This window comes from Schistocerca americana, chromosome 6 (genome assembly GCF_021461395.2).
Source record: "Schistocerca americana isolate TAMUIC-IGC-003095 chromosome 6, iqSchAmer2.1, whole genome shotgun sequence".
NCBI lineage: Eukaryota > Metazoa > Arthropoda > Insecta > Orthoptera > Acrididae > Schistocerca > Schistocerca americana.
Genome location: NC_060124.1, coordinates 61,085,709 through 61,099,931, shown reverse-complemented (window position 1 = coordinate 61,099,931; position 14,223 = coordinate 61,085,709). Strand labels below are relative to the sequence as shown.

Here is a 14,223-nt window from a genome sequence, read left to right as displayed (position 1 = left end):
CCTCGTTGAGCTGCTACAGTACGCCGGGCAAAAAGAGGTCCGACACGATGTGAGGAGGTACCCCATGACGTCATCTTAGTGCATATGTCAGAGAAGCCAAAATCAAGTAGTGGATGTTTTGTGGTGAACAAAGAATAAGCTTCTTAATACTATTTTATGTAATGTAACTTACAAATTCCTTCGAAGTGCAAGTCCTTTACGTAACATTAACCTCTTTCTTAATCTGTCTGTAATTACTAAAGAAAACCCCTACATTTCACACAGTCAGTTGATTTGGACGTCTACTGCTAGTTTCAAGCAATCAGTAACTACAGATAATTTAGAGAAATCCGCAAGAAGTCCAAATTACATCTACATTTGTAGAATCATTGACGAGCTGAAACATGAATACCATCCAAGTAACAGAGTGTTTCCCCACCTTTGAAACGCACTACAGCAGCGATTCTGCGTGCCATGGAATCTACAAGTGCATGCTAGGTTTCCAGAGGTATGCATTAGCTGACGTCTACGCACAGGCCACACAATTACGGAAAAGAGCAGGTGGTTTGCAAGCACGTAACTGGAGCCCGACGGGGTCTCAGATGTGTTCCATCGGGTTCAGATCTGGTGAATTTGGTGACTTATACCGGTACATCAATGCTATTTCACTAGGATGCTCCTGAAACTACTGTAACATAATTCTGTCCTTGAGACACGAATAATCATGTTGCTGAAAGATGCCACTGCAGTCGGGGAAGACGTTGAGATAAAGGGATGCCGACAGTCCGCAATAATGTTCACCTACTCTACAGCTGGCATGGTGCCTTCAACTACTGCGACAGGTCCCTTGGCAACCCAAGCGAATGTCGCCCATTGCATAATATTGCCCCATCGTTCCGTCTTTGTGTCGCGGCGCATGTTTCGAGTAGCTCAGCCGTTCGCCTGGATGATGACGTATCTGTACCCGACCACACACGACCACCGACCTGGTGATCCATCCAACACGTTTCAATTGATCCACAACCCAATCTTCACTATCCTGCGCTCACTGCTGTTCTGATTGACGATGCCACTGGGTTAATAAGGGAACTCGAAACAGTCTTCAGCTCTTGAGACCCATATTCAGCAATCTGATCTTATTGTTGTGCTCCAAAACAGTTGAACCTGCACCAGCGTTGTACTCTGTCTTCAGATCTGCCACAGATCGCCGCCTACCCTGACTCAGGAGCTGGCCTCCAACCTCCACGTACTGGTGCTGAAGCGTGGACGCCCAACACACTCTGTCGCCCGCTTGTGTTTTCACTGTCCTTCAATCATTTTCCGTAGATGGTCACACAGCCGACCGAGATATTCGTTCCCAGGCGTAGGGCCATAACAATCCTTGTTTTGATGAAGTCGCTTATATCAGTGCATTTGACAGCTGCGACGCATATCGTCGCTAGATTACTTCTCTATTCCTTTCTACTTCGTTTATATACTTATCTTGCCGCATTACGTGCCCGCAACGAAACTGAGGCCGCATTTAATTTAGTCGGGACAGTGGACATAGTGTTTTGGCCATCAGTGTAAACGTATCAGCTGCTAGCAAAAATTATGAAGTTTAGTTGTTCATTTCCGTACACTGTCACTTAGGCACGACGTTGACGAGACTACGTTCAAGTAACGACTCATTCATTTGTGTCCAGGTATAAATGTAACCAGGGCTTTATGCGTATATTTCTGACTTACCTACACATATTCATCACTTGAAAACAACCATTGCGGTTGAAATCAAGTGATTGAGCAATATGTTTAGACTTTTGTCTAACACAACTACATGAAGAAAGATGACCCCATTGTTAATCATAGAACTTGATTTACAATTTTTTCCCTCGAATATCAGTCAGATTCCATCACAATATGAAGGCAGAAAAACGAAAAGGGTTTAGGAGAAAATCTTTTGCACTGTTTTGCCTATTAATTTACACTACTTACATTGTGACTTGACCTTCTTTTTCGATAATTGTGGTGCTGTGACCGAGGGAGCCTGAAAAAGCCTTCACCGAGAAATTTCAGGGACGGAAGAAGGGTTACAAGCACAGTGGAGTGTATTGATGATAGTCGATTACTGCTGTAGGTTTTTCAGGGAATCGCCAACAATAGTATTCTAATGGCGGGCAAACAGATTGTGCCTTTATGACTTTTGTGTGAGCGAGAATTGTGAAGTAAAATGATGCATAGTATCACAAGGATAATACAAAAAAGTAGGTTAAAAGCTAAAGCTAAATTAAACGCCATTAAATTTCATGACAGTATCGCACATTAGGACACTGAATTAGCGACTAGCCACTGGTTCGTCCTCTGGCTGAAGTGTTACTGAATGGCCAAATTGCCCAGAAGTCAATAACCTATTTTCTCATTAGAATGCCAAAACAGTTTGCTGCTTCCTACCTGCTTAGAGAGAAATGGCCATCAGGATAAAATAAGAGCTATCAAAGCTCTCACGGAAAGATTTCAGCGTTGATTTTCCCGCGTGCTACTCGAGAGTGGAACGATAGAGATAGAGACTGAACGCAGTTCTGGGTACGGTGTAGTAATTAAAGCAAAAATAATGCTAGGCTCTAAAAGGACAGATAAGAGACGGCTATGGAAACGTATGAGATACTGGAGCTTATGAACAACGATGAAAATCTGAAAATGTTGGAGCTGTATGTATCTTTTCTGACGGGCATGTCCGACAGAACAGATACAACTCATATATCAGAGACTCAAACGAAGAAAGAAAAACTATACCGGACAGGGCATACAAAGTAGTGTGGAATCATTACAACAAGAAGTATATCTCACAAAAAGCCAAATTACGCTACTACGACACGGTGGTGCTCCCTGAGGCACTGTATGCAGCAGAGACCACACTAATCCTAGGGCATACACGTATCAGACAACTAGAAAAAGTTAAACGGAAAATACTTAGGAAAATATTTGGCGCAACTAACAACAATGGAATATGGATCAAGAACCCTACGGAGGAACTATACAAACATACGGAGTCAATCACAGAAAAGATTATACAACGCAGACTACAATTCTATGGACACGTATACAGAATGCCATCACACAGACTGACCAAACAGATCTTTGACTGGGTAACCACTAGAAACAACAAATGATTGGCAGAGGTAGAAAACGATGTGAACCAACTCAACATTACACCAGACACAATAAACGACAGAATAAAATTCAGAAAAGTCATTAAGAAAAGTAAACTACATGAGATACACTGTGACAAACGAACAGGCGTAAGATGGACCGAAGAACGCAAAAAAGATCACAGCCGGAAGATGAAAGAAATATGGGCAACCAAAAACGCAACCAAGATGAAGTCGAAGACACGAAGCCGACAAGAAGCATGGACAGAGGACCGGAAACAGAAACACAGCGAGCGAATGAGGGAAGTTTGATCAGCAAGGTAGGCAGCAAAAGAAATTGGCCATGTAGTTTAGTCTAACTGTGCTATTTAAAGGCAAAACACCAATATTAAAAATGGTTCAAATGGCTCTGAGCACTATGGGACTCAACTGCTGAGGTCATTAGTCACCTAGAGCTTAGAACTAGTTAAACCTAACTAACCTAAGGACATCACAAACATCCATGCCCGAGGCAGGATTCGAACCTGCGACCGTAGCGGTCTTGCGGTTCCAGACTGCAGCGCCTTTAACCGCACGGCCACTTCGGCCGGCACACCAATAATAATAACAATAATAATAATAATAATATATACATTTGTATATGTCTAGACGTTTGTTTCAGTGCAGAACCAATAATTTTCGAGTAGAGAGTTAATGAATGAGGGACGCTGCACTGCAGGCTGCGATAAGTAGGAAATTTGAGTGAGAGAGGGACCTTATCAGGATGGCCGAAGCGGTTAGGGCAACCGCTAATGAGAAGCAGTAAATCCAGATTCGAGTTATTGTCCAGCACAAACGTTCAACTTTCTCCACTGCATTACCGCAATGTCCCGTACGGCTGAAAGCCACGAGTTCGCACCCACCCTTTCCCTTTTCTTTCTCATTCTCCAGTTCGTATACAAATGATGGAAGTGAACTGCTACGCTACAGGTATACCAGTAGTGAAACAGTATAGAGATGAAGAAAAGCTAAAGAAGAATACATAGAGGTAAGGTGTCATAAGATTCAAATTTGCAACAAGGTAATGCACATAGTCCTAGGCACGTGCTCTAGGGAATCAGTTCCGCCTTACTCGAGCGAGCAGGTTGTTCCTACTTTCGCCTGTCTAGGAGCGCCAAGTGTGTCGAACTTTTGTGTACTCAGTCTTGTGTGTGTGTCGGCCTGTGTCACATCGCGCTCGCCTAGCGGAGTTCGTCATCGGTTTGTTCTCTGGCTGCAGGGCTCTCTGCTCGCCCCATGTCTGTCGAGTCTCATTCCTGGTAGGGTTACCGTTCGTTACAGTTTTAACAAGAGAACGCCTCATGTGCAACCGGGCTTTCCAGACATTCGCGATTGGGTGGTTGATACGACTCAAGGTACATCTGATCAGGTAGATACTACTTATTCTGATTTGTATGCATTTTTTGTGAAGTTTCAAGATCCCTTGCAAGTAGACCGACTTCTCACTCGGGTTGGTTCTCAGTGATTTTTGAACACCGTGATGTTTCCGTTAATCCAGCCCGTCTTGCAAATGTGTCGATCGAACATATTCCAGTTAGAGTTTACAATCTTGCGCCCGAAGTAGCAGGTTCATTTTTTAAGGCGGCGTTGCTTCCTTATTGAGTCGCTCGGCATATTCGGCGGGAACGCTGGTCTGCTCAACATCGCTTTCAGTGTTACAATGTTACCCGAACAGTAGGAATGTGCCTTCAAAAGAATATTCCTTCGCACCTGAATGTTTGTGGTTACCAGATTCGTGATACGTTTGCAGGGTAAGAAAGAAGCTGCTTTCTTTGTAATGAAAGTGGTCACCTCAAATCCAACTGTCCGCGCTGTTACTGTTTTAAAGTTGCCCTATGAAAAACATTGTCCGTTGACATTAGCTGAATTACTGTCTTCCCAGCCTGCTGTCAGTATCTCTCCAGCATTAATGGACGTTAGGGAGACATTATCCCAACTCCTCGCGACTTTCCGCCGTTATCGGCACTTTCAGATGCGCCCCCTGTTGACATTAAGGCGCCGGCAGACTCAAGGTGGTGAAGACTTTGAAGTCATCCCTCCCCATTCTCGCCTCTCCGAGGTGATGGTAGAGGGTGCTTCTTCCATTGGCGATGCTCTGAATACTGACGATAGTTAGGTTCCTGTTTCGCCAGGGATGACTAGGCTGATTCTGTTGATATTAAAATGAATGTTGCATCTGTGTCTTCTCCTCCATCCGTAGGAAAGTCTGTTTTGGTGGGTTCCGATGATTTAATGGAGACATCGTCTGCTGCTCTGTCTTTCCTGTGGTCTAGTGAAATGCCATCCCTTCCTTAGTGTGATACGATGGAGCAACAGATTACTGCGGATTCTGTTTCGACGCAGTCAGGTGACGCAGTCAACTTCAGAAGCTGCATTACCTGTCAGTTATTTATCTGATGATGATGTTCATCGCTCCCTTTTGTGTTTCTCGTATTCATTTGAGTGGAGCGGGGACGCTTCCCTCCGCGCAGCGGGCCTTGATGAGCCACCTAAATTTCGACATCATGAAGTTATGTAGTCATGGAGTGGCGTGAATCAACATTTCCAACCTGAGCGTGCAGCTACTCGACGAAGAAAAAGCATAGCATGGAACCTTCACCTTCCAGTGCAGAGGATTCAAACCCGGGACCTTCGTCTCCGCCGTATGGCGGTGCTGTGGAGAGCGTGACGTGATGCGTACATTTTTTTCTAGTTCTTTTTTCATGCCTTACCCGTGTTAGGTAATGCAGGCGAATACGTTTCTCACCCTAAATGTTAACAGGATAAGCTCTCCGTTATGGCTTGCTGAGTTGCAATTTATTTATGATTCCCAAGCTAATGAAGTGTGTTTGCAACAAGTGTTATTTCATGTGTTTTGTCTCTACTGAGAGTGATAGGAGAGACGTACATGGAGAAGAAAAAGAAGGTGTATGTTGTGTTCATTGATCTTGAAAAGGCTTTTGACTTTGCCAGATGGGACAAACTAATGGAAATCCTAAGGAAACATGGAGTTGACTGGAGGGATAGACGGCTAATCAAAAAATTATATTTCAACCAGAGAGCAAGAGTAGCTATAGGAGGTGTGATGAGTGAAGTAATAGAAGTGGGAAGAGGTGTAAGACACGGTTGTTGTTTATCACCAAGACTGTTCAATATATATCTGGAGGAAATTATTAGTGAAAGTTCTGATGGAAGGAGAGGAGCTTATATAATGGGTCGGAGAGTGGGGTGTAAAAGATTTACAGACGACATGGTTGTGATGGCAGGGAGTGCAAGAGAGATGGACAAATGTTAAATGATCTAAACACAAAATTAGAAGAATATGGAATGAAGATTAACAAGAAGAAAACGAAAATCATGTTAAATGGAGGAAAGGGGAGAAAATGCAGTATGAAAATAGGGGGAGAGGAAATAGAGCAAGTGAATAACTTCAGTTACTTGCGAAGTGTCATAATGGATAATATGTATTGCTCAATAGAAATTAGGAAACGAATTGCAATGGCAAAAGAAGAATTCAAGATGAAACAGAAATTACTTTGTGGACCACTAAACAAATATCTGAGGGAAAGACTTGCCGAATATTAATTGAGGAAGGAAGATGAAAGAGGACTGGAGGCACTAGAGATCTGAATATGGAGGAGAATGGGTAAAGTGAAGTGCAAAGACCGAGTAAGGAATGAAGAAGTATTAAGAAGAGTTGGAGAAGAAAGAAACATGATGAAAGTTATCAGAAAGAGAAAACGGAACTGGATTGGATACTGCTTGAGGAGGGACTGTTTGTTGAAGGAAGGAGTAGAAGGAATGGTGAAGGAAAAGAGGGAAAAGGAAAAAGAAGATATCAAATGCTGGACATTATAAAAGGAGACAAATATTCAGAAATGAAAAGACTGGCTATGGACAGACAAAAGTGGAAGAGACTTAAACCATGACAAGACCTGAGGTAGGGCAGAATACCATACTACTACTGCCTCCCTGGTGGAGCGTTTTATTGATCTCGCTCTAATTTTCTTTTTGCTCCATCGGATCTGATCTTAAATACGACCGCTCACGCTTTTATAAGGAAGATGTCATTTATTTACGTTGTCAAAATCCACGAAACATTTAGATAGGAGAAGATTTCAGCTCCGTCTAACGTCCTGTGGATAACTATAATGGATAACTATAACTACGGCGCGAGCTTAAAGATATGGTAGCTTCATTGAGACTACAGGATGCTTGGATCTGAGCTATCCCACATTAGTATGTTTTACGCATTTTACAGCTTCTTCTAGTAATCGAATGGACCATTTATTTTTCTGCTTCCCTGTGCAGCCAGTTATTTTCAGTTGATGTAATCCCTGCCAACTTCAGTGACCACTGTGCTTTCCAATTACATTTAATCACGTCCCGCAGGAGGTACATTTTTCTCGCCGTATTTGGAAGCGAAATATTTTCCACCTCGCGGATCCCTCTCTGGATGATATCATTGCTGCCGTTGGAGGCGGGAAATTTGTTCCCAAGTCCATTATGCCTCAGTTATAGAACGGTGGGCTGCCGTTGCCGTATCTCGACTTCGCGCTGCATTCATACAGCTGCAATGAGGATGACTCGGGAATTTTATTATATGTCGTTAGCGATCTTTATGGTAGTGCTCGAGGCGTCCCATTAAGAATTATAGGAGTTCACCACGTGAAGGCGAAACCCCTGCAACTCAAAAGACTGCAATTATATGGTCTTAGTTTGCTCTCCAACCACGTTCGATTCTCCAGGATGTCGTCGGGCCAGCCGCTGTGGCTGAGCTGTCCTAGGCGCTTCAGTCCGGAACCGCGCGACTGCTACGGTCGCAGGTTCAAATCCTGACTCGGGCATGGATGTGTGTGATGTTCTTAGGTTAGTTAGGTTTAAGTAGTTCTAAGTTCTAGGGGACTGATGACCTCAGATGTTAAGTTCCATAGTGCTCAGAACCACTTGAACCATTTGTATCGTCTAATTAGGCTTCGAATCCGATCTCAAAGGACGTGTCTCACTATCCTTTCTTCTATAAATGATCGTGAGCGGCCGTCTCAGCCTGATATAATGGATGCACTTTCCCGGTATTTTTCTTCGATCTTTACACTGGAGTGCCACAGACGGTATACAGTCTGATGATTTTATTTTCCTCCTTGATAATGTTGTTACACAAGCTCTGTATGAGGAGTTTTTGGCAGCTTTTCACCCCCTTGTGGTATCTGACATTGTAGTTCACTCTCTTTCTCGAAAATCGCCGGGTTTGGGTTGGCTCGCCAAAGAGTTTTATGTTCGATTTTGGCCACTGACAGGAAATACGATAACATCCGTCGTGGATGAAGTGCTGCAATGGATACACATCCCGCCCTCTTTCAAGGTTGGAAAAATTGTTTTAACTCCCAAAAAGACAGAATGTCTGTCTGTGGATCAGGCCCGACCAAAAACTCTACTCAATTTTGATTATAAAATCGTAGTGCGGGTGATCAATAGCCGCTCGTCGTTTTGCTTGTTAACATTTCGGGGCGTTATCAAAGTTGTCTCCTGGATCCTACTTTCCGGAGTCCTGGTGCTGAATGTCCTGATCTCATCTCGATTGCTTCCAATTTTCCTGTGTCGGGAGCTTTACTTTATGTTGATTTTGATCACACGTTTGACCAGTTAGTCATGATTTTCAGTTACCTGTGTTGAAGGCTATTGGTTTTAATGATGCCGCACGATGGACCTACACTTCATTCATTGCTGGTACTCAAGTGTCTATTGAGATGAACGGTTGGTCTTACTCATCCCATAACAATGTGCCGCTGTGCCCTGCAGCGGAGTCCTCCCATGTATATGCTGTTATTAGTGTTATTTCTGGAACATTTACTGCGGTCCATAGCTGCTCGATTCGGTGGCTGGTCGTTATTGGGAGAAAGGTTCAGCGTTCGCGCATATGCCGTTGACGTTATGGTACTTCTTCGTACTCATGACGATGGCATTGAAACAGAGGATGACAAGCGTAAAGCTGAAATACTAAACACCTTTTTCCAAAGCTGTTTCACAGAGGAAGACCGCACTGCAGTTCCTTCTCTAAATCCTCACACAAACGAAAAAATGGCTGACATCGAAATAAGTGTCCAAGGAATAGAAAAGCAACTGGAATCACTCAATAGAGGAAAGTCCACTGGACCTGACGGGATACCAATTCGATTCTACACAGAGTACGCGAAAGAACTTGCCCCCCTTCTAACAGCCGTGTACCGCAAGTCTCTAGAGGGACGGAGGGTTCCAAATGATTGGAAAAGAGCACAGGTAGTCCCAGTCTTCAAGAAGGGTCGTCGAGCAGATGCGCAAAACTATAGACCTATAACTCTGACGTCGATCTGTTGTAGAATTTTAGAACATGTTTTTTGCTCGCGTATCATGTCGTTTTTGGAAACCCAGAATCTACTATGTAGGAATCAACATGGATTCCGGAAACAGCGATCGTGTGAGCCCCAACTCGCTTTATTTGTTCATGAGACCCAGAAAATACTATATACAGGCTCCCAGGTAGATGCTATTTTTCTTGACTTCCGGAAGGCGTTCGATACAGTTCCGCACTGTCGCCTGATAAACAAACTAAGAGCCTACGGAATATCAGACCAGCTGTGTGGCTGGATTGAAGAGTTTTTGCCAAACAGAGCACAGCATGTTGTTATCAATGGAGAGACGTCTACAGACGTTAAAGTAACCTCTAGCGCACCACAGGGGAGTGTTATGGGACCATTGCTTTTCACAATATATATAAATGACATAGTAGATAGCGTCGGAAGTTCCATGCGGCTTTTCGCGGATGATGCTGTAGTATACAGAGAAGTTGCAGCATTAGAAAATTGTAGCGAAATGCAGGAAGATCTGCAGCGGATAGGCACTTGGTGCAGGGAGTGGCAACTGACCCTTAACATAGACAAATGTAATGTATTGCGAATACATATAAAGAAGGATCCTTTATTGTATGATTATATGATAGCGGAACAAACACTGGTAGCAGTTACTTCTGTAAAATATCTGGGAGTATGCGTGCGGAACGTTTTGAAGTGGAATAATCATATAAAATTAATTGTTGGTAAGTCGGGTGCCAGGTTGAGATTCATTGGGAGAGTGCTTAGGAAATGTAGTCCATCAACAAAGGAGGTGGCTTACAAAACACTCGTTCGACCTATACTTGAGTATTGCTCATCAGTGTGGGGTCCGTACCAGATCGGTTTGACGGAGGAGATAGAGAAGATCCAAAGAAGAGCGGCGCGTTTCGTCACAGGGTTATTTGGTAACCGTGATAGCGTTACGGAGATGTTTAACAAACTCAAGTGGCAGACTCTGCAAGAGAGGCGCTCTGCATCGCGGTGTAGCTTGCTCGCCAGGTTTCGAGAGGGTGCGTTTCTGGATGAGGTATCGAATTTATTGCTTCCACCTACTTATACCTCCCGAGGAGATCACGATTGTAAAATTAGACAGATCAGAGCGCGCACGGAGGCTTTCAGACAGTCGTTCTTCCCGCGAACCATACGCGACTGGAACAGGAAAGGGAGGTAATGACAGTGGCACGTAAAGTGCCCTCCGCCACACACCGTTGGGTGGCTTGCGGAGTATAAATGTAGATGTAGATGTAGACATACCGGTGCTCAAGAGCGTTATGGATGCATTTTGTCGTTTTACGTGAGCACGGATTAAGGACCGGAAGTGTCGGTTTCTTGGTTTGTGGGGATTTGGCGAGGTAGAGATTCCGTGGGCTGTGGCAGTCTCACGCCGTCGATCGTAGGGCGCTACTATTGATCGTTGTCCGATGGCGGTGGCTGTGTTGAACTGAAAGTGCATCACTGACAGGTATCATGGGACGGTCTTTGAACACGAGCGTCGCTCCCTTTCGTTGCTTTGTAAGGTTAGGAACTTGGAAACTTTTGTGTTGGGCAAAGCCTATTTTGTTGCCCAAATTTTTCTTTTGCTTCGACGATGTCCCGAAAGCTACAACGATTATAGGGCACGTTTATCTGGCGAAACACTATTTTTCGGGTGTGCTAAGAGGTTGTGGCGAGACTGGGAGGTTTCGGCCTCCCTGATGTTCGGGCCAAGGCTTCTGTTTGATTTCTTCGACGCACTGTTTTAAACGTGTGTTCACGTCCCTCAGTCAGTTACAGCTCACCTTTTTGCCCATCTGCGACCTCTGAGCTTAATCCCTCCGATAAACGTTGGTAGGATAAATCACAAATTAAGGCATATTCGTGAATTTTTTTCTTGATGTCAGTCATTTGAGGGTTGACATTCTTTCCCAATCGCATTTCTCTGTTAAAATGCTGTTATGTCGATGGTTGCTTCCAAATCGCGATTCCTCTAAGGAGCCTCTGTCTCCTGAGACAGATTTGAAGGTTGTTTGGTCCAGTGTTAGCCTACCTATTTTTCCGATGGAAGTGGCGTCCTCGTCGTGCAAGTCGTCCATAACCTTATCCCCACCAACTTTCGAATTTTTCGCATTGGCCTTAGTAAGACACACCGAGGCCATCGTTGCCACGAAACGGGTACATTAAGTCATCGGTTGGTCGCCTGCGGATGCAGACACTGGAGTTGACCCCGCCGACAACTGGCCTTTCTTGCCAAGACGACGCAAGCGGCAATCTCCAGTGAGATTCTCCTGCGTCCCGATTCAACTTCGTTCCCCGAAAGAAGAAAAATACGGTTATGTGGCTTGTGGGACATTATTTTCATTACGTGGTAGGTAGCGTATCTGACCCGGACCCTGCTGCCTTTTCATCACTATCTGGTTACGGCCCGCTGGATATGCCAAAAGATGTCCCACTATCGTGAACTTTTTGCGAATATAGTCAAACTGGAATTTAATCGTCAAGGAATGGGATGACACGTGGAGTCCCTTTTCTGTTAGTGTGTTTTATTCTTGTTACCTCGATTTTCGTAAACTTGACAAAAACAAAAGGGGGTAGCGTCTTTGATTACCAATCAGAACGTCCTCGTTCCCAGGTTCGAACTCTGCCACTACGTAAATTTTGAATAAAAATCATCAAAATTTGTAGCGGAAGGCTTCCTGCATAACAAGTCATCCTAATAATGCCAACGGCCTTTTCAAAAAGGGTTTGGGGTTTGAAACCACCCCTGAAGGATGAAGAATAAGCAATGATCAACGGCATTAGGATGCAGAGGACAACGGTAACCACTGTATTAGAAACGTATAATGTGCTTCACAGGACACATGTCCTGTAATTGGAAAAAGTGTAGAGCCAGCCGTGGTGGCCGAGCGGTTCTAGGCGCTTCAGTCCGGAACCGCGTGAATGCTACGGTCGCAGGTTCGAATCCTGCCTCGGGCATCGATGTGTGTAATGTCCTTAGGTTAGTTAGTTTTAAGTAGTTCTAAGTTCTAGCGGACTGATGGCCTCAGATGTTAAGTACCATAGTGCTCACAGCCATTTGAACCATTTCTACATGGAAAAAGCGTTTAACAATGTCAGATGGTGCAAGATGTTAGAAATTCTGAGGAAAATAGGAGCTAGCTGTAGGAAGAGGCGGGTAATATACAACATGTACAAGAGCTAACAGGGGACAATAACACTGGAAGACCAAGAACGAAGTTCTCGGATTAAAAATGTGTAAGACATGGAAGTAGTTCCAATGACACTGAGCACTATGGGACTTAACATCTGAGGTCATCAGTCCCCTAGAACTTAGAACTACTTAAACCTAACTAACCTAAGGACATCACACACATCCATGCCCACCGGAGCGGTCGCGCGCTTCCAGAATGAAGCGCTTAGAACCGCTCGGCCTCACCAGACGGCATGGAAGTAGTCTTTCGCCCCTTCTGTTCAATCTATAAATCGAAGAAGCAGTGATGGAATCAAAAGAACGGTTCAAGAGTGGAATTAAAATTCAGGGTGAAATGCTATCAATGATGAGTCGCTGATCACGTTATTAGCTCCACTGAAAATGGAGAAGAATTACGTGATCTACTCAGTGGAATGAAGAGTCTAATGAGTGCAGAATAATGAAGAAAGACGAACGTAATGAGAAGTAGTAGAAATGACAACAGTGAGAAACTTAACATCGGGATTGATGGTCATGAAGTAGATGAAGTTAAGGAATTCTTCTACATAGGCAGCAAGAAATCCATGACAGACGGAGCAAGAAGGACATAAAAAGCTGACTAGCACTGGCAAAAAGAATATTCCTGGCCAAGAGAACTCTATTAGTATCAAACATAGTCCTTAATTTTCGGAAGAAATGTTCGAGAATGTATGTTTCGAGTATAGCATTGTACGATAGTGAGACATGGATTGTGGTAAAACCGGAACAGAAGAGAATCGAAGCATTTGAGATGTGGTGCTACAGACGACTGTTGAAAATTAGGTGGCCTGATAAGGAATGAGGAAGTCCTGCCCAGAATCGGAAAGGAAAGCAATACATCGTAAACACTGACAGGAAGAAGAGACATGAATATAGGACATGTGTTAAGACATCACGGAATAACTTCCATGGCGCTAGAGAATAAAAACTGTAGAAGAAGACAGAGTTTGAAATACATCCAGCAAATAACTGAGGACGTAGGCTGCAAATGCTACTCTTACATGGAGAGAAGAGGGTTTCGTGGCGGGCTACATCAAACTAGTCAGAAAATTGATGACTTATTAAAAGGGAGATACTGCATACAGTCTAATAAGCAGTAGCTGTAGAAAAAAAACACCGAAAAGTTGGAAACAATACTTGGATGAACTTTATAGTTGGCCATGCAAAATTAAGTAAAATGTAAGTCAGGACATGATGCAAGGATATGATGCGCTGGATGCAGTATTTATTTCTGAATTTAAAAAAGCTACGCACGAAACTGATACGCACAAATGCTCAGTGGATCTGTTACTGGGGTTAAGCCGAAGTACAACAAGTATGTAAACCGGAAAATGAAATTGATAAATCGGGGAAAGTTACATCATATTTGGAAAAATAATGTAATTATTACGCTCCCAAAGAAACAGAGGACAGAGGGAGGTGGAAATTATTTAATAATCAGTCGAGAATCACATGCATCATAAACACCAACAAAAGTCGTTATTGAAGTATGGTAAAAAAAAAGCCAGAAAGTATATCGTAAGAG

At 43.7% G+C, this 14,223-nt stretch overlaps 1 protein-coding gene across 1 annotated transcript in view; it reads right to left on the bottom strand.

The window, feature by feature from the left end:
• The window catches only part of LOC124619958 (dipeptidyl aminopeptidase-like protein 6), a gene marked incomplete at its 5' end in the record, with an annotated part of 439,288 nt that overhangs the window by 43,373 nt on the left and 381,692 nt on the right, over nt 1-14,223 (bottom strand). The window contains one exon of the mRNA XM_047146621.1: nt 7,410-7,428. Coding sequence (XP_047002577.1) covers nt 7,410-7,428 — 19 coding nt within the window. The remainder of the gene's footprint in view (nt 1-7,409; nt 7,429-14,223) is intronic.